General features: G+C 41.3%; 3 protein-coding genes across 7 annotated transcripts; 1 reads left to right on the plus strand and 2 right to left on the minus strand.

Annotated features, from left to right (window-relative positions):
- Positions 1–8,751: 8,751 nt before the first annotated feature.
- On the minus strand, positions 8,752–13,550 carry si:ch211-153f2.3 (protein FAM167A). 2 transcript variants are annotated; one of them, XM_037094172.1, is made up of 3 exons: positions 13,321–13,550; positions 9,054–9,195; positions 8,752–8,910 (listed from the first exon to the last, which is right to left on the minus strand). In XM_037094172.1, the coding sequence occupies exons 1-3, from the start codon at positions 13,512–13,514 to the stop codon at positions 8,788–8,790; spliced, it is 459 nt and encodes a 152-aa protein (XP_036950067.1). In that variant the 5' UTR covers positions 13,515–13,550; the 3' UTR covers positions 8,752–8,787. The 2 variants fall into 2 exon arrangements, with proteins under 2 accessions (XP_036950067.1, XP_036950068.1); XM_037094173.1 differs by lacking the exon at positions 13,321–13,550 and having other exon boundaries at positions 9,054–9,539.
- Positions 13,426–20,518, plus strand: LOC119017440 (double-strand-break repair protein rad21 homolog A-like). Of its 4 annotated transcripts, none has more exons than XM_037094168.1 (15): positions 13,426–13,563; positions 14,909–14,969; positions 15,021–15,104; positions 15,385–15,514; positions 15,633–15,732; positions 16,202–16,308; positions 16,462–16,671; positions 16,779–16,901; positions 17,053–17,181; positions 17,427–17,650; positions 17,736–17,892; positions 17,966–18,111; positions 18,185–18,373; positions 18,471–18,554; positions 18,744–20,518. In XM_037094168.1, exons 2-15 carry the CDS (start codon positions 14,961–14,963, stop codon positions 18,933–18,935), a joined length of 1,884 nt encoding a protein of 627 aa, XP_036950063.1. In that variant the 5' UTR covers positions 13,426–13,563; positions 14,909–14,960; the 3' UTR covers positions 18,936–20,518. The 4 variants fall into 4 exon arrangements, with proteins under 4 accessions (XP_036950063.1, XP_036950061.1, XP_036950064.1 ...); XM_037094169.1 differs by having other exon boundaries at positions 13,445–13,576; XM_037094166.1 differs by having other exon boundaries at positions 14,909–15,104.
- Positions 20,001–22,863, minus strand: utp23 (UTP23 small subunit processome component). The gene is made up of 3 exons (XM_037094170.1): positions 22,420–22,863; positions 22,158–22,332; positions 20,001–21,354 (listed from the first exon to the last, which is right to left on the minus strand). The coding sequence occupies exons 1-3, from the start codon at positions 22,605–22,607 to the stop codon at positions 20,953–20,955; spliced, it is 765 nt and encodes a 254-aa protein (XP_036950065.1). The 5' UTR covers positions 22,608–22,863; the 3' UTR covers positions 20,001–20,952.
- Positions 22,864–23,536: the final 673 nt, after the last annotated feature.

Raw genomic sequence — 23,536 nt, forward strand, 5'->3', positions numbered from 1 at the left:
TATATTCACGGCAGAAGTGAAGCTAACCGGATGCTGAAAACATGACAGAGAGCCGACCGGAGACGCGGTGAGCAGTGCTGGCTCAGGCATGTGTGAGCTGACCAATTAGAACAGAGTGGGTGTTCAGGAGGGCGGGCCTTAAACAGACAGGGGCTGAAGCATAGCATCTGAGATAATTGTGGGTTTTTTTCTGCACTAAAGCATGAAAACGTATGCTAAATGAGCATAGCATGTCTCCTTTAAACAGATTCACTCATTAAGAAAGCAACTGGTGACGTCAATAGGCGCTCTTCGGCAGATTTAAGACATAAAACAATCACACAATGAGACTCCGAGGCAGCTTTTTTTGTTTCCTTTTGAAAGTGCTGACGTTTGTCTCCTTGAAGAGGTCTAAAAGTGGAGTCGGTTTGACTCCAAAAATAGCTCTCAATGTGTCGGCAGCTATTTCAGTCGATACTCGTCTGTGGACTCAGAAAGCGGGCTTGTGTTTGGTTTGCCAAGCCGTTTTGTGTGTGTGTGTGTGAATAGATGGTGCAGCGGGGTTGCCAGGGGCTGCCGCGTGAGAGGAAAATGGCACGAGAAGGGTTAGTTACACATGGCTGTTCACACTGTTCACACTGTTCTCAAGACCCTGACCCTGCAACGGGCCACTCACCGGATCATGAGAGCTCTTCATACACTGTTAGGGCTTGATCTGTGTGTGTTTGTGTATCTGCAGGTGCATCCTCTGTCAACATACCAGAAACATTTGCATAAGACACACAACTGTTGCCGCCGGCCTCTCCATCCTGATGATCGCTGTGTCTGTCTCTGTGTCTCGTAAAAAAAAAAAGAAAAGGCCCTAGAAGTGGTAAACAACTCCAGGTCAGGCGTCTGGACAATGCACTGACGTCAGACCAGCTCCTTCACATTCACCCTCCAGTGATGCCGCTTCACCAGGGAGCCAGGGTGTAATGTTTGTGAGACGAAGAGAAAGAAAAAGAGAGAGGGGTAGGGGTGGGGGAGGGGGTGGTGGGCAGGAGTGTGGACGAAAAGAGAGAAAGAGAGAGCCAGTCCCTCATAAGCCGTCAGAACTGCAGAGGGATCATCTCAGAGGGATCAGACGAGGCTGGTTCTGCAGCTGAGACGAGACGCAGCAGAGGGTCTAAGAGGGAACCTGCTCAGATTGATCCACCTGACCTAACATGATGGAAATGGTCCTAACCAGACTGCGGGACTTCACCTGCAAGACCTCCACCTTCGACGAGTGCAAAGCAGCAGGACAGAGCGGCTGCAGCAGGGATCCTCCGAGCAGGACCGAAGGCTGCACGGCTGGAGAGGAGGGCAGAAAGCTGGACATAGAGAGCGCACTGGCCTGGCTGCGAAGGGAACTGGTGAGACAAGAGCTCTTCTTTCTGTATTTTAATTCAAGTCCACATCACTGTGATTTTAGTAGCAAGCACAGTACACAGTATCTAAATATTTAAGTAGGGGTATTTATACAAGCTTATACTTAATCTCAGAGTAATATTGTTGCATGCACAGTGAATTTGCATACAAAAACGTGATGAAATTGTTTAATATAATGCATTATAAGAGATTAAAAGCCCATCAAGTAAATAATAAGAACAATCAAGTTTTTCACTAAAGTTAAAGTTAAGAAATAAAATAATATTGTCTACTAAAGATTAAAAAATATCCACTTGCATGGCTCCTTAATTTAACATTCAGAGACTTCTAATATGAACGGAAATGAAAACCGTGGCTTCATGAGCAATTAAACGCACCCTCACTCAAGTCAATAGACTCATGGATTTGGCTGCTACAGCCCTAATTGGTCTGGTATGACCACTCAGGATGTCTAAGGGGCAGGGGCAAAGAAAATAAAAGGGGCACTACATGTATACAGGGTTGTGGTGGTGGTGATATATTTAGAGTGATGAGAGACATTTAGTCCATTGGAAGGGCACCCTCGAGGGCACTTTAAACACCAGATGGTAGCTGTGAAAAAGTGAAAACTTTGATAGCGATAGCTTTTTAATAACCAAGTCAAAACACAAATTAAACACAGTTAAAGATTATTTTAATAGCATTTTCCTCAAAATGTTCTATAGTTATCAGGATAAAATTGGAATTGTGTTGTGAAAATCAGATTCTGTGTTAGCCCTGAGCTAACAGTCGCCAAAATGTACTTCAATATTCCTAAATATTGCTATATAACAAACATCAGTGGGTCAATTCACCGTCCTGATAATTGTATCTTCTTGTCCTTCTGTTATGTTTTAAGCATTTAGCACAATCTCCTTGTTGCATATTGTGGTATTCCCCTTTAACTCCTGTGTCTGAAATGCAATTAAATAATAAGAATAGACGAGAAGTGATCTGTCATTCCAACAGAATGACCTCCTGGGTGGTTGTGAATGTTTCTGTGTGGGGTTATTGCCCTTCTGTTCCTAAGATGCATGTAGGTCATGTTGTTACAACGTCAGACCCTTTTTTAAAACATCCTCTCCAGTCAAAGAGACTCTGTGTGTGTGTGTTTATGTGTCCAACTGTGGGTGTTTGTGTGTGTCTGTGGGTGTATGTGTGTATGTGTGTGTCTGTTTGCACCTCTGTGAGCAACTGTGTAAGGCTCATTGTCGTGGTCTAATATATCACTCCCCATTTACCGCATTCACCCGGACAGCTCGCCATGGTAACCGGGTGTCCTGAGCACACAGAGGAGAAGAAGAAGCTACGAGCCGGAGTCTGGGCGGCACAGAACAGAGACAAGTAAAAAACAGGCTCCTGGTTGAGTTGATAAGAACACTCTTTGTAAATACAATGAATGACGAAACACATTCATTGTTTTCAACGCAGATCTAACAGGAAAATACAGATTCAATCAGATGTCTCACAACAAAAGTTTCATTTCTGTGCTCTGAATGTAAGACTAAACTACAGTATTTCCTCAGATAGTCAAATATATACGTAAATAGCAGGTTGAAGATGGGAACAAGTCTTTATTTTAACTGATTTAAGTAACTCTATCATGTATTTGAACTGCTTAGTTGGTGTGCATTTATTATGACAAGCCAAAGCAGGGACATTATATTGTTTTTTTTTTCCTGGTCGGTATTTGAGAGCTGACCTTTATTCCTGTTGACCAGGCCGTTATCAACAACCAAACTCTTAGCCGAGGAAATACAGCAGACTGGATAATGAATAATCTTCATTAAGTCTGGTCATATAATTGATCCAAATCAAATCCAGGATAAACAAGGAGTAAACTTGTATAACATTCAGACAGGTCTGTCTGTCCTATAAATGGGTTCAGAACCCAGCCTTTGTTATGTTTGTTATGTCAAGTTGGATGACAACTTTAATGCTGGAAAAAATAAGAATTTATGTTGAATTGAAGTAAAACCTGATAGACAACATGCTTTGTTTTATTTAAAACGCTACTTTCTGTTTTCAGCCAGATTTTTGGAAGCTTGAACCAGGATCTCATTTGACTGCAAAGGAGCTCAATGTATATAATTTGGGGCTGTTACAACTTAAACCATGTAAGTTTGTTAGATTTTGTTAGATTATATTATTAAAGTATTTATTTAAGCTTTTTTTTTTGAGGGGGAATATGCAATTTAAGTTAACCGAACTTGAAAAAACATACACTGTAAAAATTATTAGGCTGGTTAAACTTAAAATATTAAGTTCAATTGCTGCCTTAAAAACATAAGTAAACTCAACTTTGAGAACAGCTTTATTTCAACTCAGGGAGGGAAGTTATACAAGTTGCTTAATCAATGATTATTTGTTGTTGAACTTGATACGCTGAGTTGAAATAACTTACTATGTTACATAATGCATTGAGAAAACTTACTTTTTCTTGTCAAAGAAACCTACAATTATATGTTATTTCAACTCACACAAGTCATTTATACTAGTTGTTAACTCATAAATTTTTGTTGTTTAAACTTGATACTCTGAGTTGAAATAACTTAATATGTTACATCATGCATTTGAAAAAATTTGATTTGGCTTGTCAAACCAACATACAATTCCACAGTCATTCAACCCACATTTTCCAGTTTAACTACATTCATACCAATTGCCTTTTCAAGTTACATTAACTCGTGTTTTTAAGGTAGCAACTGAACTTATTATTGCAAATTAAGTAGACTAATGTTTTCAATTTGTATTCCATCTTAAATAAAGATGGCAAGTTGACCAGTTCACTGAAATACACACCTCAAGTTCAAACACATATATTTTAATTACAATTTTAATTAATTTTGCAGATGGCAGACCTAAAAGTCAGACATTTATGCATATTAAACAAACCTCTCCACCCCCACCCCCTCCATCCTCCCTTCCAAAGTGTGTTATAAAATTGATCAAAATTACTAAATTACAGGAATTACAGAACAACTGAAATCATCAGGTGGGTTATTTACAATGTTTTAAACAATAACTTTTGGCAGATGGCAAACATATAAACCAGTCACAGATCATATTGATACAAGTTTAACAAGAACTCTTCTTTCCTCTCTTTTTTCTTTCTGCCTGCCCTCCTTTACTTTATTCCCCTCTTCACCCTTTTTTCCATCCCTCCCCTTCCCGCCCCCCCCCCCTCCCTCCCTCCTCCCTCTCCCCTTCCTTCCCTCCTCCCCTTCCTTCCTCCCTCTCCCTTCCTTCCTTCCTTCCTTCCTTCTAAAGTGTGTTATAAAATAAATGAAAACAAATCTGCCAGAGAACACAGAACAATTGAAATCATCAGGTTGGTTATTAACAATGCTTTTAAACAACAACTTTTGGCAGATGGCAAAAATACAAAGCAATCATATCCATACATGTTTACCAAGAACTCCTCCTATTTCTCTTTCTGTCTCAATTTTCTCAAATATTCAAATATTCCCTTCTGAGGATGAAAACAGACACAGTTTCTATCTCAAGATTCAAGATACTTTACTTCCTGTCTGCTCCGTGCTAAATTCAGCTGAATTGTTGCGTCGTGCTCTGGCATCTCCCCCTGCTGAGTCCCACTGCCAGATGCACATTTAAGTTTGTGGGGGCGTGGCTTTGGACGGAGCACTGACGGGATGGAACTTAAAGAAGGTGCCACTTTCAAATCGTGCTAGCTTGCTCACTAGCTCTTCAGGATTATAGAAACTAGCTTTAACTGACTTGAGTTGGAATACCAATAACTCATCAAATTAAGTTGAAATTTCGCAATTCATTAAATTAATTACAAGTAAATAATAGAAACAAGTTATGGTAACTTATTGAGCTTAACATTTTTTACAGTGTAAATTTGAGATAGTTGAATCAACAGCTGCTCAATCACATTGGAAGATATTACATATACATTTGATTTCCTTTCACATTAAATTTAATTTCAGACAGTTCTTTATTTTTACACAAATCAAAGCTGCATCTAATCTCCTGGAGCTAATTATGTTTATTAAGTTTATTTTAATGAGTGGAGTTAACTTTGTGTTTTCATCCCACTTATCGTTTTAAATCAAAAGATTTTAAGTTAAAAGAACTCTTGTTTAGAAGATTTTTCAAGTTTATTATTCATGATATATTTATGTTAAGTTAATGAGAGAAGATAAGTTGAATAAGAAATAATGAAATTTTACCCTGTTTGGTCAAATTTTGTTTATCCAAAAAGTTAAGTGAAAGAAAGAACATGGTATTGTTGATGAAAGACAACAAAAAGACTAATTCAAGTCATAAACCAAATATTCCCCCTTTAAAACTTCTGTCTTTTTTATCATTCGTGTGAAAAATCCAGCATTTTATGTGTTTTATGTAAATCAGCAGAGCCTCACCATCAACACCAATCAAATCCCTGTGTGAGCTGTGTTCATGAAATTCTTGAGAACAAGAAGAGCGATTGGCCGGGTTAAGCCTCTTGATTTAGACGTTTTTGGCCGGGGTGGTTTACAAGTGGAGCGGTTGGAGAAAAGGATCACGGACAGATGCAGATACACACAGGCGGCGTCCAGAGCATTATTTGAAAAGAGCTGGTGTTTTGGCAAGAGGAGGTGGAGCCCCAGCGTGTCCACATCTCCATCTCCCTCAAAGACGAAAAAAAGGTCACGTTTCTTCTCTCGTTTCTCCGACAAAAGTGTCGACAAAGGCGGCAAAAGCAGCATCTTTCAGCCGGAGCCCGGTCTCAGCCCGGTGCAGTAATTAACAGAGAAAAGAAATGCAGATCGGCCCCAGAGGAGGTTTTTTTGTTTGGGACATTCCTGGATCCTGAGGACAAACTTGGACCCTGAAGTTGGTGGAATTCTGAATATCTTATTTTACAATGTAGGCAATTAGACGGCCTCTCATAATAAAAAAAAAAAGGGGAAGAAAGAGAGCGACAGAAAGATGCATTTGCATTTGAAAGACAGCAGCGCCCGAATGAAATGGCTGAGGTTTCACACTGAGCGTGAAGCCACTCAGCTTGATCTGGAAGGGAGCGGGAGAGTTTATAAAGTTCTTTATTGATGATTTATTTCCCTCGGCGAGTGATATTTTGGCCTGTATGTCTGCAAAAGTTGAAAAAAAAATAGCAACTAAACAGACTTTTTTATATATGTATATGTGTGTGTGTGTGTGTGTGTATGTAGATGGAGATGCGATCCCAGGACCAAGCACTGATCCGGCAGCTGATGGAGCTTCACTCCGGCATCCAGGAGCTCAAGCAGGAGCTGTCTGAGGAGGAAGAGGAGGAGACGGACGAGGAGGAGGAGGGAAGCTACTGGGACTCTGAGAGCGAACGAGGTGGCAGCAGCGTCTACTGCAGCTCAGGGGAGGGGGGCTTCTCTGCTTCCTTCATGAAGATGCCGTCGACCCTTTACTCGGGGGTTTTATCGAAGAAGGCGTTCAGCAGGAGAAGCTCCGTGCCTTGAAAATCAAAACTCTTCAAGAAAATAAATTCAACTCATGGAGTCTCTCCCCAACTTCCTCATGTCCTCTAAAAACAGGCAACAGAGACAAGGTGGAGCAAGTTTAACATATTTGCAGTTTACCACTGAATGAAAAGACGAGAGGGTGAGTGGAGTTGAGGAAAGACAGGAGGAAAGCATGTAAATAACGGCCTCATTTTGGTGACGCTTACAAATAATGTCATTTAGATCTTTGCACAAACTATAATGACACTCTAGTGGCTTATTTAGCTTACAATTAGTCTTAGTTAGTCATATTTTTTACGACAAAAACTGAGAAATCAAAATATTTTCTTCAATCCAATCGCCAGAATACATGTTGGCAGTGTAAGTTTATGTAAACCACAGATGGGTTAGAACCTCGGTTCTTTAGGTTCAGTTTTATATTTTATGTAATGACAACACTGACCTAGTTAGGTTGAGACAAGGGGTCCCTGCTGAGTGATCGCCCCCCCATGGTGCCCCCCCAACTGCAGCCTTCTCATCCCGAACTCCACCTCCTGCTATGTTTACATGTAAAATTTATGTAAAATGACACGTTGCAGAAAAGCCAGTGTGGTACGCAGTGTATGACACATTCATATGTGAACTTTCAGTGGTTTGCAGAAACGTTGACTGCCAACGTCTTATTCTGGTGACTCGGGCTGATTTGCTTTCTTGCCCAGAATAAGCTACATCCAGCATCCGGTTAGCTCGACTCTGTCCGAAGGTTATGAAATGAGTCATTTTCGCACATCAGTTTGTTTGTGCAGATTTAACAAACCAGAGAGAAATCCAACAGTGAGCTTTAGAAGAGTTTGTTGGTGGATTTCGTTGCCTTTGGACAGAAACGAGCCAACTGTTCCCCACTGTTTTTGAGCTTTTACGCTAAGCTAAGCTAAGCTGCTGGCTACAGCCTCACATTCTATGAACAGATGTACGAGTGGTATCAATCTTCTCATCTAACTCTCAGCAAGAATGTGAAAAGTGTAAAATATTGTTAGTATATAAATGACACGACAGAGGATGATATAAGTCCTGTATTAAACACTGACCTGAAGACAATCATTGTTGTCTTTGTGTAGACTTGTTAACGGTTCAAATTGTCCACTGAGTCGATCCTACAAATGCTGTATAAGTGTTGAGTGTGTGTGTTTGTGTGCGTGCGTGCATGTGTGTGTGCTCGAGGCTCACTGACCTTTCATGACTGTAACTGCAACACAGAATGGATTCAATGCAACAGAAGGACAGCGTGGAATTAATTGGATTTTTTTATTGTGCCTATGCAGAAATAAAACATTCTTGTGACGGTGTGACATCATTTGTAAATATCTCTTAGCATAAGAGTATTACTAAAGTATTAGTATCGGTCAGTGAACCAGCACGTCAAGCAGACTGTCTGTGCGTAAAAAGTATATGTGAGCGTGAATTGTTTGGGAGAGAGATGTGGATGTTTCTTTATTAACCACCTGAACCTTTTAGCAGTATTTCAAACAGGTGCTGTCCTGCGGGGGTACAGCATGCCAACACAATAAAGACATGAAATTGCTGACGGGTGCATGTTTTATTTTTTTGTCAAATTAAAAAGCACATAAATCACAAAAGAGTGATCTTCTGTTTCATCCTTTTACATTCATAAAGTCTTGTTTCTTGGCCTATAAGAAACTAAACGTGTACAAACAGGCTTCTTTAGGATGCAAAAGTGCAAAACATCTAAAAAAAAAAATTAAAAATCATTGCCAGCATCAGATGAAGCCAAACACATTTTGTCCTTCATTTTTCCTCTTCTCAGATTACATTACATGCAACTGGTGTCTATTTCTTACCATGACACGCTTCATTACAATGAGCCATTATCAAATCGGAGCTGATTTCATCTAAAGAGCTTTTTTTTTCCACCGGGTCACTGCTGATCGTCCCCCTCTACTTCCACCCCTCCAAGACTCTCCCTCCTCAGTCTTTGTATCTCTGTGTTGAGCCCCAGCAGCGTCTGAGCCAGCTGGAGGTCCTGCGAACGCATCTCCAGCTGCATGACAACAATGAAAAGAACTGAATCAGCATGTTGAAGGACGCAGGGACACATGAGTACATTCCTATATTAACAAGCTGAAGTGATCGCAAACAGCAGAGAAAAAAAGCAACAGATGTCAGGTCTGTCGGTGAACTCACCAGCTCAGACCTCAGCCAGGTTATCGCTCCATCTATTTGCGCCCTCCGCAGCTCCTCGTTGGCTTGGAAACTCCTGCCGAGGCTGACCGGTCTGTCAGTGGAGCCAGACTCCTGAGGATCCTCTCTGGACTCTCCTGTCGCCCTGAAGGCGTGAATCAGTTTGTTTTTAATGTTCTCCAGAACCATGGTGGACAAAGTGTCCTCGCTGTGGCTGTCCCTGTCCATGCTGCAAGGGAATGACTGAGTGTCCCCCCTTCACGTGTTGCCTCACAGCACTTTCGGACTCATAAAAAAAACTAAAAAAAAAAACTTCCCTGTTTCCTCTCTGCTTTTTTTTACTCCACTTTGCAGATCCTCTCCGAACTCGTGCTCCTCCTGAACGAGACTCCACGGCAGCAAGTCTGTGTGCTTCTGTTCAGCAGCCGCAATCACCCCTTTTGCCTGCCTGGTGTTGAACTGGCTTGTTTTGTCATTGTTACTATGGAGAAACTGCCCTCCGCCTGCATGCCCCATCTCCTCCTCCTCCTCCTCCTCCTTTCGGTAACCTTAATAAGAATGGTGGAAGATCTCGGACAAAGACTATTGTTGCCTCCAAAAAGAACTGAAAAGACCCCCCCAACCACCCCCCCACACCCTTTTCTTCCCCCTCTCTCTCTCTTTCTTTTTCCTCCGTCAATCCCGCCTCCATACAATTCCAGTGTGAGAAATGTGTTGTGAGTGAGCTCTCGTCTGGTGCCAGAGAGTGTGTGTGTGCCGGCAAGTACAGCGCACATAAAATCCATCAAACCCCCAGTGGACTTTTTTTCAGTGCTTCTCCCTAAATAAGACCTGCTTGTCAGCTTAGGAGACAGACAGGTTGGGCGAGGAAGGAGACACAGCCTCAGTGTTAGCCGATTCAGAGGCACAAAGGCCAACCTACGGTGAAATATAACCATCCCCTTTGTGCCCGAGTTAAGTCCATTCCCTGTGGGGTTTGTGGGATGGTTTTCTTGGCGGCTGTGAGCAGCTTTTTCCCCTGACTTCTGTGCAGAGATGAGACAGGGGTCTAGTGTATTTTCCTGTCTGACTTATGGGCCCTGACTGTGTGAAGTGAGAGGGCACATTTGGAGGCGACATCACACTCAATCAATGCTCTGAGGCTTTGTCCCAGGGGTAATTCTTTACTGAGAGGAAATGTTTTGCTCGTTTTCAACAATATGTCACGGGAAACAAAGAGAAGGGGTGTGTGTGTGCGTGTCTGTGTTGGTGTGTATGAGATCTAACATCCAACACCATATTGAAAACAACCAAATCACCAGAAGCAGTGGTTTCATACTGTCTTGAAGACTGGTCTCTTGTTAAAAAATATCCAGTGGTTTCATGCTTACAAATGTTAAAGCGCCATCTCCAACAGTGGTCTCTCGTTGAAAGCAATTCATTATTTCTCCATTGCAAATATTAAAAAGCTGTCCACAACAATCATGTTTTTGTTAAAAAATATCCAGTTGTTTCAGGTTTAATAATGATGGCATGTAATCCCATTTGTGTCTTTTTAAAAATATCCAGTGGTTTCATGCCATCAAATGTTGACACACTGTCTTGAAACTGTGGCCTCTTGTATAAAAATATCCAGTGGTTTCATTCTTACTAATGTTGAAATGCCATCTCAAACAGTGTTGCTCTGTTAAAAACACAATCCAGTGGTTTCATGCTGTCTTTCTCTCCTGGACTGTGGTCTGTCATTGACAAGTGATCAGTGTTTTCATGCTTACGAATGTTGAGGTACCATCTGCAGAGGTGCCTTGTCAAAAATATCCAGTGTCTGCAGCAGTGGTCTCTTATCAAAAACATCCAATGGTTTCAGGCTTACAGTTACAGAAATGCAACGATAGTTTTGTGCTTACAAATGTTGTCTGGTTGAAAATATCTCATGATCTCTCACTATGAATGTTGAAACGCTGCCTCCGGCTGTGGACTCTCATATATAACATTCAGCGGCTTCATGCTTATGAATGTTAAAGTGCCGTCTACAGCAGACTCTTGTTAAAAATAAATTACAAATGTTGAAATGCAATCTCCAGCAGCGGTCTCGCAATAAAAATAATCAGTGGTTTCATGCTTACATGCTTACAAATGTTGACATGCCATCTCCAATAGTGGTATCTTGTAAAAATATCCAGTAGTTTTGATGCTTACTAATGTTGAAATACCATCTGGAACAGTGTTGCCCCCAATTAAAATATCCAGTGGCTTCATGCTATCTTCCTGCCTCCAGCTGTGATCTCTTGTTTACAATTTTCAGTGGTTTCATACTTGCAAATGTCAAAGTGCCACCTACAGCGGTCTCACGTCAAACATATCTAGTGGTTTCAGGCTTACAAATAATGACACGCAATCTCAGCCATCTCTTGTTAAAACTATTCACTTGTTTCATTTGTATATATGCCATCTTAAATGGCAGTCTCTCACCAAAACCTCACCTGGCAGCCATGTCATTCACCTGAAAGTCAGTTCATATATACATACACATTTTGTAAAAAAAAAAAAAATTAAAAAAAAAGTGATATGACACATATATCACCTACAAATATGAGCATATGGTGTGTAGAAACACAAACTGCCAAATTGTATTCTGGTGACAGCACTGTAAAAAAACACGGTCTGCTCTAGAGATCCAACATTAAATAAAGGGCTCTGATTCGCAATTCTGTCATACAGCGAAGTGTAAAGATGGATGGCTAAGAGAGAGAGAGAGAGAGCACATGTGAGAGCTCATAAGATATGAGCTATGACTCCATTTGTTTCAGAACGGTCTGTGGAGCGTGAGAGGAGGATGGATGGATTGGGTTGTCAGGCTTGAAGGTCAAGGAAGCAGTGCAACACATGACAACAATAAGAGGGACAAACAAGCTGCCAAATACACACACTAGGCCTCAGGTGGTGGGATGGCCTGATGTGACTGAACATTATTAGAAATTATGTTTGTGATCTCTAAATTATAGTTGTAGGGAGCACTGGTTGGATTCTGGGGATGTTTGAGGGACTGGAAGGGCTTCATCTACACTGTTTAGACAAATCATTAGAATTATTTAATCCACCACAGTCTGGGACTTTTTCTCTCTGGTGAATGATGTGAACTTTGCTGCCTCCTGGTGGTCCTTTCAACCATCTGCAGGATGTGTCAAGTGTAGTCTTGCATCTCCTTGCTTTTTAAAATATAATTGATGATGTGTGTTCATTCATCCAAAGTGATTACTGATGAATTGTTTATATTGTATTTTACTGCTGTAGATGTTTAAGGTTGAGCATATTGGCAGCATGTTGAGTTGATTAATCTGTTCGTAATTTGTTTTGTAAAAGCTTTTGAAAATGTTTGATACATGTTCCCTTTTGTTTCTGGCTTTTTTTGTATCTTTGTATTTGATTTAGTTTAGTTGTATCGTTTTTACTTCCTCAATGTTCATGTCCTTTATTCTCATTTAATCTGCCGTGTCTGGTATCGTTTGTGAAGCACTGTGTGACTGTGTGAAAGAAATGCTACATAAATAAAGTTTATCATTACTATCATTTATTATGTTTGTAGTGAGAGCCATGTGTCTCATGAAAAGTCAACTCAGTTTCATGAGCACAGATAAACAGCCTGTTTTCTGCTTTGTGACTATTCATATTACAACTTCTCAGAGACGGTGAGATTTAGTTTGAGAATGTGTTTTTAAATACATAAATATTTGATGTAGGATTGATGCTGCTACCAATTTGCAGATCTTCCACCTCATTTTGGCCTACTGTCCATGCAGACTCTGATATATGAATATATCTTTAACACCCAGAGAACGCTAAGTTGCCAAGTTGACACAAGAATTCAATGCTTTTCAAAATGTACACATAAGAAAACTACATAGGTAATGGTTCACATTGTGTGCGCATAACTTAAGTTTAATATTATTTAGGGGCAAATGCCAATATTTCACATTGATGCCTTTATTGGCCGATTCTGATATCATACTGATATGATTTTGTCTCCCTTCCATAAAGGAAGAATAATCCTTTAGTTCAAAGTAACTGGATTTGGAGTTACATGGTTTGTATTCACTGTACAGGAAGCTTATAAAAATTGCAACTACTCGACTAATTTAAGCTGTCAAACAAATGTAGTGGAGTATAAAGTACAATATTTACCTCTGATAAGTAACGAAGGAAAGTTAGCTGCAAAGTAACTAACTAAACATGTAGTGGACCACAAAGTTATACTCGCTCCCAAAATGAAGTGCAGTAGGAGTACACGTACTTTGTTACTTTCCAGCACTGGACACAGGTGAACAGCAGGGTGCAGACAGGTGTAGGGCTCAGCATCCCTCCTCTCTCCCTCCCATCAGCACCACTCCGCATCCTGCTGAGGTCTAAACGGTCCGGGAAGGGAGAGGGGCGACGCCATCTTGTTTGTTTTAGTCGGAGGAGGGGCTGAAAAACAGCCGCCACCATCCGCGACACCACGGCCGACAACACGAGACCAGCGCCTCGCGGCTGTCCGGTGAGTCGCCCAGGTGCGTGTGTGATGTGAAGCCGAGCGTGTGTGAGTCAAATGTGTCGCTGTCATCAGATAAAACGACAGCGGGCCGTCTGCGTTTTGAGTGACGGCGGCTAACGCTAGCTTGACTGCATCATCACCTGTTGTGATACAGAGAGCGGTTAATGCGGTCAAACGTTACTGTAACTGTAACGTCAGCGTTGTGTTACAGTACTGTGAACGACAGTAATCGTCAATAAAAAAGCCTGCACGACTCTCAAGGAACTGCCCCATACAGACCTGTGTATAACGTTAACTAATCAGTAACGTGGTTTTTTTTGTTTGTTTGTTTTTGTTTTTTGTTTTTTTAAAACACGGTTACAATACCTGCATGCAGGTGTAACGGTGTAACGGTGTAACGCAGGAGCACGTACGTTACACTACCGCAGGTATGGCGACCGTTTTATACTCAGCCAGGTTACCTGACTGACATTTCACAGTGTCAAGGATACTGTGACGGAATGTAACTAAGTACAGTTACTCAGGTAGTGTTCTACAATTTCGAGGAACATTTACTTTACTTGAGAATCAAGTATGATATAATAATAATCAGAAAAATGTCCAATGTTTTGCAAACAACATAAATATGAAAATGTACTGATCAAAGTGCACGACTCAAAATTAATTTGGGATGTTGTTTTCTCAATTCCATATAAAATGAAATATGCATTTTAGGGGAAATACTTATTAATCAAGTGTACATTTAAAACAATAAACTGAGAATCATCAGTAGCTGCACTTCTGTACAGAATAGTTAAAAATTACACCACCTCAACAAACTACAACAAAATCCTGCATTAATATTTAATAAAGGATAGTGAAGTCAAAGGGGACATTTTTCTGTGCTGAGTTTCACCATTTCACTATGTTTATTTACTTTCACTATTGTTATACTTTAAGTACATTTTCCCTCTGATTAACTGCATTTGAGCATCAGAGGTAAATGGGCACCATGAGAGTATTTACTCATACAGTTAAGAGTTGAAAGGACATTGCACATTAATAATAATTGTGTAAATTAGCCAATTTAACCATCCGGGCTCATTTTCAACTGCAGTCCCTGAAGTGTAATGACAGCTACAATAGATGCATAAAATACAGTAAAAAGGAACATCAAAACTTACTACAATACTGTACATTTAGCAGAGAACACATTAAATCAGCTTCTATGACCTGCTGTCACTCTTTTCTTTTCTAAACAGCCATGTCTGTTGTCCTTTCAGCTGTCTGTTCTTTGTTTACCTGTTCAGATTTGTGATTCATATACGGTGTGTTGTTTTCTTTCCTTTGCATTGTTTCCTCTCTCCAGGCCTGACGCCTCCCCTTCCCCCTTTCCCTTGAGGTGAGAAGGCGCTGAGACAATGTTTTATGCCCACTTTGTCCTCAGCAAGCGTGGGCCGCTGGCCAAAATCTGGCTGGCGGCCCACTGGGACAAGAAGCTGACCAAAGCACACGTGTTCGAGTGCAACCTGGAGAGCAGCGTGGAGAGCATCATCTCACCCAAGGTGATTTGTCAGGGTCACAGCCCTTAATCACTTCCACAGGAATTTATGTTTTTTTTTTTGGGTTACCATGTGCTGATCTTTAATTTCATATAATTATAAATGTAATAGCTTTGAGTTTTGCGGCTGCTTGTTAGACTCAAGTAGGAAACATTTACATTTAATTTGTGGCCTTTGTAACGTGTTGGTTTACAAAGTTTACATTAAAATCTGTAGATTTATTCCACAGTATCTTTACAGATGTTTTCTGCACATAACTTTTCTTTTATCATTATTCTTACAGGTGAAAATGGCTTTACGGACATCGGGGCATCTGCTGCTGGGGGTGGTGAGGATCTACCACAGGAAGGCCAAGTACCTGCTGGCTGATTGTAACGAGGCCTTCATCAAGATCAAGATGGCGTTTAGACCAGGTTGGGGATGAAATGCAACTTATGTGTCACACCGGCGTGACCCAAAACCACTGTTGAACGAGTAAGCCCTGCGATGCATCACGTGCCGTAACTCTTCTCCTGCATCGTGGTGTTTCAGGTGTGGTGGATCTTCCAGAGGAGAACAGAGAAGCTGCCTACAACGCCATCACGCTGCCGGAGGAGTTCCACGATTTTGATCAGCCGCTACCAGACCTAGAGTGAGTCCTCTGTTGGTCTAAAAGTCAAAACATCATGGCCATGCAAGGTGCCAACCAGCACATCAGGAAGAATTGGGGGTTTGGTATCTTGCCCAAGTACACTTTGACAATCATGCTTTAAATACTGTTTTTGATTGTCTCAACGAGTCACAAGTAGATATTACTTGAAGCTTTGATGGCATTAATCACTGATGAACACTGCGAGCTGGGTTCGCCCCTACGTGGGGAAACCCCACTGGATTTCGAGTCCAACACCTTAATATGTAATCACCAATCAAATCACGAAAAAAGTGTCAAAGGAATTAAGACAGGTGAACTGATAAACCTTCCATGAAAAGATGACTGACGGAAGACATTGAGAAAACATAGAAACACATATATCTTAGCAGCTCATTTCATGTTTTTCCATTTGAGGAGAAGCGCCATAAATACAAGACAGATCGCTGACTGTGTGGTGTGTTTCATGCAGCGATATTGACGTTGCACAGCAGTTCAACTTGAACCAGAGCAGAGTGGAAGAGATCACCATGAGAGAAGAGGTGGGAAACCTCAACCTGCTGCAGGACAATGACTTCGGTGGGCATCTTTCTTCTTGATGTGTACACTTTTGTTCCGTAAAATGCTTCACAGTCACATTTTTAAACATCCAGGACAGTTTGAACACTTTTCTTTGCTAGTTGACACCTACATTCATTACTACGTTCTGTTCCATACATTTCCGTTGTGCAGCTGACTTTGGTATGGACGACCGGGAGATGATGCGAGAGGAGAGTGCGTTTGAAGTCGACATCATGGGGGCGTCAGCGTCCAACCTGCTGCTGGAAGCCGAGGGTGGAACTAACCCGATGGCCGACAAGTCCAACCATCTGGAGTATGACGACCAGTACAAGGACGACTTTGGAGACAACCCCATGGAGAGCAACGAGGGAGGCATGCTGGGTAGGATCTTGACAGTGTTATGGGCCTGACATGTATCTGAACATGGTGTTCTTCGAGTTAAATATCTTGATTGTAATAATGAAATGACCCCTGATCTCTCCGTGTAGTTGACAAGCTGCTGAGTAATGAGGATGGAGGCGGCATCTTTGACGACCCACCTGCCATAGCAGAGAGCGTGATGATGCCTCAGGACCACGGAGACGACGACGACGACTTTGACGCACTCTCTGGTCAGTTCCACAAATAACCTCCAATGCTAGACCCTTGCAAAAAGTGTTTGAATGTGTTGCAATAGTTTTGGTTGTATGCAGTTGAAATTACAGCCCATACAGAACATATCATGACGTATGTTTTCATCGTGATGTTCTTGTCTGTTGTTAGCGGGAGCCCCAGACAGCCCGGACTCGGGCCCAACAGAGCCGCTACCAGCGATGGCAGACCAGGCAGAGCAGACCGCGCTGGTTCACAACGAAGAAGAAACCTTTGCCCTGGAGCCTATTGACATCACAGGTAAAGCAGCTAGTTTCTAGAGATAAGCATTCACCCATCACTGTAATTTACATATTTATCCTGAAACTTCGGTCAACACTTTGCATACAACGTCATTAGCACATGCACTTTGACTTGACCAGTGTTGGCAATCGCAGAGTTTCCCCTTTCTGTCTGTGCAGGATCAGTGTGTTTAAATAGAAAAGCCGTTTTTCTATTTTAGTTTACTGAACTGATTCATCTCCGCCTCCCTGTGGTCTGTGCAGTGAAGGAGACCAAGGCGAAGCGAAAGAGGAAGCTGATCGTGGACAGCGTGAAGGAGCTGGACAGTAAAACCATCCGCGCACAGCTGTCTGATTACTCTGACATCGTCACCACGCTGGACCTGGCACCTCCCACCAAGAAGCTGATGATGTGGAAGGAGACCGGAGGAGTCGAGAAGCTTTTCTCTCTCCCCGCTCAGCCTCTCTGGAACGCCAGGCTGCTGAAGGTAACATAACCATAGACAACGTTCAGGATTCAACCGCTGTATCTACCTGCATGTTGCCTCTATCGGCTTCTTTTGCTCCCTCCAGATGTTCACAAGGTGTCTGACTCCACTGGTACCGGACGAGCTGAGGAAGAGGAGGAAAGGTGGAGAGGCTGACAGTCTGGATGAGTTCCTGAAGGATCTGGAGAACCCGGAGGTGCCAAGAGAGGAAACAGCAGGGCACCAGCAGAGAGACATCATGGGTGAGAAATAGCTGTTTGCGCACATTTATGCAAACGTGAATATGTTCATATGCTATGTTCATTTCCCCTCCAGACCAGACCATCATGGAGGAGGCCAATGTGCTGCAGACCTCAGCTGTAGAGGGCAGCAGGACGACGCTGGACGAGTCTGTCATGCCCCCTCCATCCTCCCAACGTGGCCTCAAACGCAAATCCCAGGACACAGAACCAGCTCTTCCTGTGAGTACATGTCAAAAATACAATGTCGGGACTTATTGCTTTCTCCACTCAATCTCAACACTCTTTTCTCTAGATGGGAGCTCTGGACCAGCAACAACAGCCACAACAGCCACAGGGGTCCAGCGCCTCTAACGTGTCCCAGCAGCTGGAGCCGACCAACGTGGAGCTTCCACCGGAGGAGACCACCAACATCAGCCAGCTGATAGAGCTGGACCTGCTCAGCGACAAGGACAAGAAGAAGGATGACGACTCTGATGAGGAGGTGAGCTAAAGATCCACATCTGACAGAGGATGAACGCAGACTGGATTCACAGTAGGCCGCTTTTGCTAGTGTTTGTAACTGTGCTTTTCTGTGTCAGGAGGAGGAGGCTCAGGGAGGAGACCAGGACCAGGAGGAGAGGAGGTGGAACAAAAGAACCCAGCAGATGCTCCATGGCCTTCAAGTATGTATATGTTCACATCTGATTGGGAAAGTCGGTTGAAGTTTCTAGTCCACAAAACTTTTCTGGAGCCGTCTATATTTGCACTTAAGCACGCTACAATGAGTTCAAAATACATTTTTGAGTGAAGGCATGTAAAAATGCCAGAGCCTTCCCGTCCTGACTCTCTCTCTCTCTCTCTCGCTGCCACAGAGGGTGATGGCCAAAACAGGCGCTCAGTCGGTCAGCCTGCTGGATCTGTGCAGGAACAACAACAAGAAGCAGGCAGCTGCAAAGTTCTACAGCTTCCTGGTCCTGAAGAAGCAGCAGGCGGTGGAGCTGGTCCAGGAGGAGCCGTACAGCGACATCATCGCCACGCCCGGACCTCGCTTCCACATCATCTAGAAAAACACAACTTTGCAGTCCGAAAAAAAAAGGAAAGAAAACAACTCCACTCTGTACCGTCTGCTACACAAGTAGATTTAACAAACTTTTGGTTGTTTGTTGACTTTGTTTTGTGTATAATGTGGAGTTTATTTCTGCGATGTCTTAATGTCAGCCAGTAGTGGGAGGAAAGAGGTCTGAATAACATGGTTGGTTGGAAAAACTCCATAGAGAGGAGGACCAGAACTCCAAACTATGCACACTTACTATTTATTATTTATGACTAATGTATTTATTATTTATTGGATATTTTATTGTTAAGTCTCACTCTACAGCAAAGTCAGTATTAAGTAGGTTAAATAAGGTGAGTTTGGAGTTGATGTCCACTCACTGTTGTATTTATTTTTTAATTTTGCCAAGCACTAGTTCCTTAATGAAACAGTTAACAGAGTCAGTTTTCAGTTACGACTCAATCAGGCAACCACGTTAGTCTGAGACTCACCTGTCCCACTACTGCAGGAAAAAAAAGTTCTCATGTACACAGGCTTTAGCCAAAAGGAGCATGCACTGTATCCAGTCTCTGCTAGAGTACGTTTAAACAGATACTACGATAGCGATTTTTACAGACTCAACCAGCAGTTAATCATTATACAACTGCAGTGTAGCACTTTCAGCATTACAAACTCCAAACGTGGTGTTTTTGTGAATGCTTTGCTTGCATCATCAACAGTCAGAAAAACTATAGTTGTGTCCCAAATCTATAGGACATGTCAGTTTTAAGCATGATAAAAGTACGCACAAAACAAAAGAGAGAGAGAAAATGTTCACAGGTGGAACGTGTAGCTCGTATAGGTGATGTAAACATCAGTGGTCAGCCATACTTGCATGCTCTGTCCTGAAAATATTTTGTATAGGTCGCTCCAAAAAAACAGTTTTAAACCATATTCTAGACTCAATTCATCCAAACATTTGACGTATAGATAATCATCTAACAACTGAGTGACAAACAGTGATGTATTGTCTTGATAATTAAGACTCATTTGTTGTGCTCGGTGTCACTTCCACAGTAACTTCTGAAAGTCTGAATCTGTTCAATATTGATTTATTGATGTAATATATAACAAGAATGAATTGTTTTTTTTAGAACTCAATCAATTTTTAAACTAAAGAATGACTTGATGAGATGATCAAGTGAAGTCTGAATGCACATATTTGTTCTAAACGTTGTTTTTTGGACTCTAAACGCATCGTACAAAAAATATATTACAGGCTTAATCAAAATCACACAACAACATAGTAAAAACAAGCAGACCAGCAAGTCGTCGTGACCACACTTCTTCCTCGTGCATCTGCGAAGACGCCTGAATGCATCATTTTTTAATCGCACTTCCATATAAACGGTTTATCGTGTAACGTCTGAGTGCATCTTAGATTATAAACTATGTGCCTGTAAACCTGCTTTTTTATTTTGTATAAAAGGTGAGACAAATCTTCTGAATTAAGAAATGTTTGTTTCCGAACAGTTTTAATCTCATGCCTGTGACTCCTGAATCCTGGAAACTGTTGCAGAATTTTCCAAAATAAAATAAATACTTGGAACAGTATTTTAAAATGGCATTTTGTGTTAGAAACATTGATTTCTTCTATGCTGGAAACATCAGAAAAGCTGAGAAGGAGGAAATGAGCAGAGTGTAATATTTTCAGATTATATTAATCATGTATGGAGGACTGAAACAATCAAAATATAAGACAAAGAAATAAGTGACTCAGGAATTTGGCAAATATGTCATCAAATGCACATGACGTAAATAGATGTGTTTTAATTTCTTTCTGTATTTACTATTATTTCATTTTCCCATTTAAAACTTTTTTTACTGTATTTTATTTTTACACTTCTTTATGCATCTCTACTTCAGCATGCAAATGATTTTTTATTTTGTGTGTTTCAGTCCTCCATAATCATGAGCATCTTTGACATCTTCAGATAATATTTTTATGCCAGAAACAAAATGGCTGAAGTCTCTGTCTTCCTGCCGCACTATGTATTCGTCACGACAGCAGCAGCAGCAGGTGTGTTGTTTTGTTTTTTCTTGTGTCGACTTCTTTTCCTCTTCTCCCCCTCCTCCGTCTTCTTCAGCGGCGGTGTCGGGACGCCTTTCCCCTTCTTCTTCTTCTTCAGGCAGCTGAGAGGGTTAGGATTGCTCTGTTTCCTCTTCCTCTTCCTCCCCCTCCTCTCTCCGTCCTTCTGGTCGATGCCCTGCTCCTCCTTCAGGCTGCGGATGCTCTGCTGCTGCGCCGGGCTGACCAGCTCGCCCAGCTGGATTGCCTGGACGTGGTCGAGGGACGTCTGGCAGGGCTTGTCCAGCACGATGGTGTTCTGGATGATGTAGAGCAGAGGAACGCCGGGGATCTTCTTCAGGCCTGCAGTTAATGTGTGATCCTGGAGAACACACATACACATCAGTTAACTCCAACAGTTTGTCCTTAAACACTTTCTGTTTCTAAATTTGCAGATGATTTAATGACAGTTCCCAAGAAGAGATTTAATTGTCTGCCACTATTTGATGAGGTCCAGAGGTTAATAAAGATGATTAAACCCTCACAGTATTTATGAAGCATTTACAAATTATTATAAACACCAGTTGCAACTTTCAAACAATCAACTGCTTTATAACCGGTTTATAAAGCACTTCATTGCTTGTTAACAAAGAAAATACTATTAGCTAAAGTTGAATTAACAATTAATGTACCATTTATTAATGATGGTTATCCTTAAGAGATCTGATAATCAGTGAGTACATTTTTAAGTTATAAAAGTCTAAATCCTCTGATTTCAACTTCTTAAATGGGAATATTTTCTGGATTACTTATTCCTCTCACTATTTTTCAACACTTATTGAGGTTTTATAGACCCAAAAATCAATCAACTAAAATAGAAATTAGTCGATATAGTATAAAAACTAATCTCATCCCTCTATGAAGCTCATACTGTTCAGTTATTGTTGAAGCTGATTTACAGAGGCATTGATTCAACTGTATGGTCATTATGGAGCCTGTAGTTTGTTAGGCTGTTGAAATACGATGTATTATAATAAAACGATTCTATTTTGACCACCAGCTGATCAAAACCTCTATGATAAAGTTTAACAGAGTTGAAGTTAATGTCTAGTCCATCTTAAGTTTCTCATTTCACTTCCCTGTGGTTGGTGTGTGTGTGTGTGTGTCTGACCTCTCTGTATTTACCTGTGTAGCTATGAAGTAGTGGTGTGGGTTTGTCTCCTCCAGCATGGACAGCAGGCACTCTGAAGCGGGGACAGGACTCTTGAAATGTGCACACCTCCTCACCTGAAACCTCTGCAGGATGATTTTGGCCCCATACAGCTCTTTCCCCAGAGTCTCCAGTTCTTTCAGTGCACAGCTGACAGTAAACAGGAGTGAATATAACGTCATGTGAGATATTCAGATGTGATATTTGCATGAACGCACATTAAGCAGATGGACTCACCTTGTGGTGCACAGCTGCACCTCTCCCATCAGGTATTTGGGCATCTGCTCCTTGATCTGGATCTTGTTTTTCAGGGCAGCCTGACTGAAAGTCCCGTCGATGAGGATCTGAAAAGGCTGCCTGAAGCTGAAGTTGTATTTGTAGAAACTTATTGTCTTCTTGGCTTGTTTCTGTCGCTTCAGCCCCATGGTGGCTACGAGGTGAAGTCAGAAGAGAGGCTCGTTTTTTTTAAACACTTCTCAGAAAGTAACCGTCAGTGACGCGCGTTAAATATGTCCGTTGAAGAAAACTCTTCCGGTTTGATAGTTTCTTAGTTTAATGGACGGCTTTCATTAACATTTCCAAACAATCGCCATCAGTTATTTCAGCATGGATTTCTAGCGTACACAACACGCTTGGGGTGTGTGCTTCTAATGACTCCGACTGGGAACAAAAATTACGAGGATGGTTCCGGTTCTTTCAGAGCCGGTGCAACTGCTCATTTTGTTTAACTAAAAAAAAAAAAAAACAATACAAAAATGTACAATACAATACGATCATTACAAACATGCTCAAAATGGCATGTCTATGTAAAAATAACCCTATACATAAATAAATCAACAAATGAAAAGATTAAGATTAAAATGAATAAAATAACTACATGTACTTAAAGTAGGGCATTTTCACAATTTTAGCAGTCAGTCCAGCATTCCTTCCACACATCTACTTGTAAAAGAGACTCCAGCAACACAACTCAGACAATCCCAATATCAAAGTCAATAGGATTCAAACATACCTCAACTTTAGACAAATTTTCTTTTTTAGAGTTTCAGAAATTGACATATTCTCACAAAGTGCATGTATTTTTTCATTTGACTTCCCAGATACATGTATTAATGTGATATTTACCCAGATATGTCTTGAAAACTTGTATCTTGAAGTACAATATTTTTACATAGCATAATTGAGATATTCTGTTAAAAAAATATATATTATAGTATATTGTCAACAAATTTTAGCATTTTTGAAGTGTTTTTATATTGCGTGTTAAAAGTTTATAGGGAAAATGTGCCAATACATTTTTATTTTAATCTTACTCTTTTTTTATAAATGTGTTATGATAAAATGATTGTGTGTG

The sequence above is a fragment of the Acanthopagrus latus genome, chromosome 3 (genome assembly GCF_904848185.1).
Source record: "Acanthopagrus latus isolate v.2019 chromosome 3, fAcaLat1.1, whole genome shotgun sequence".
NCBI lineage: Eukaryota > Metazoa > Chordata > Actinopteri > Spariformes > Sparidae > Acanthopagrus > Acanthopagrus latus.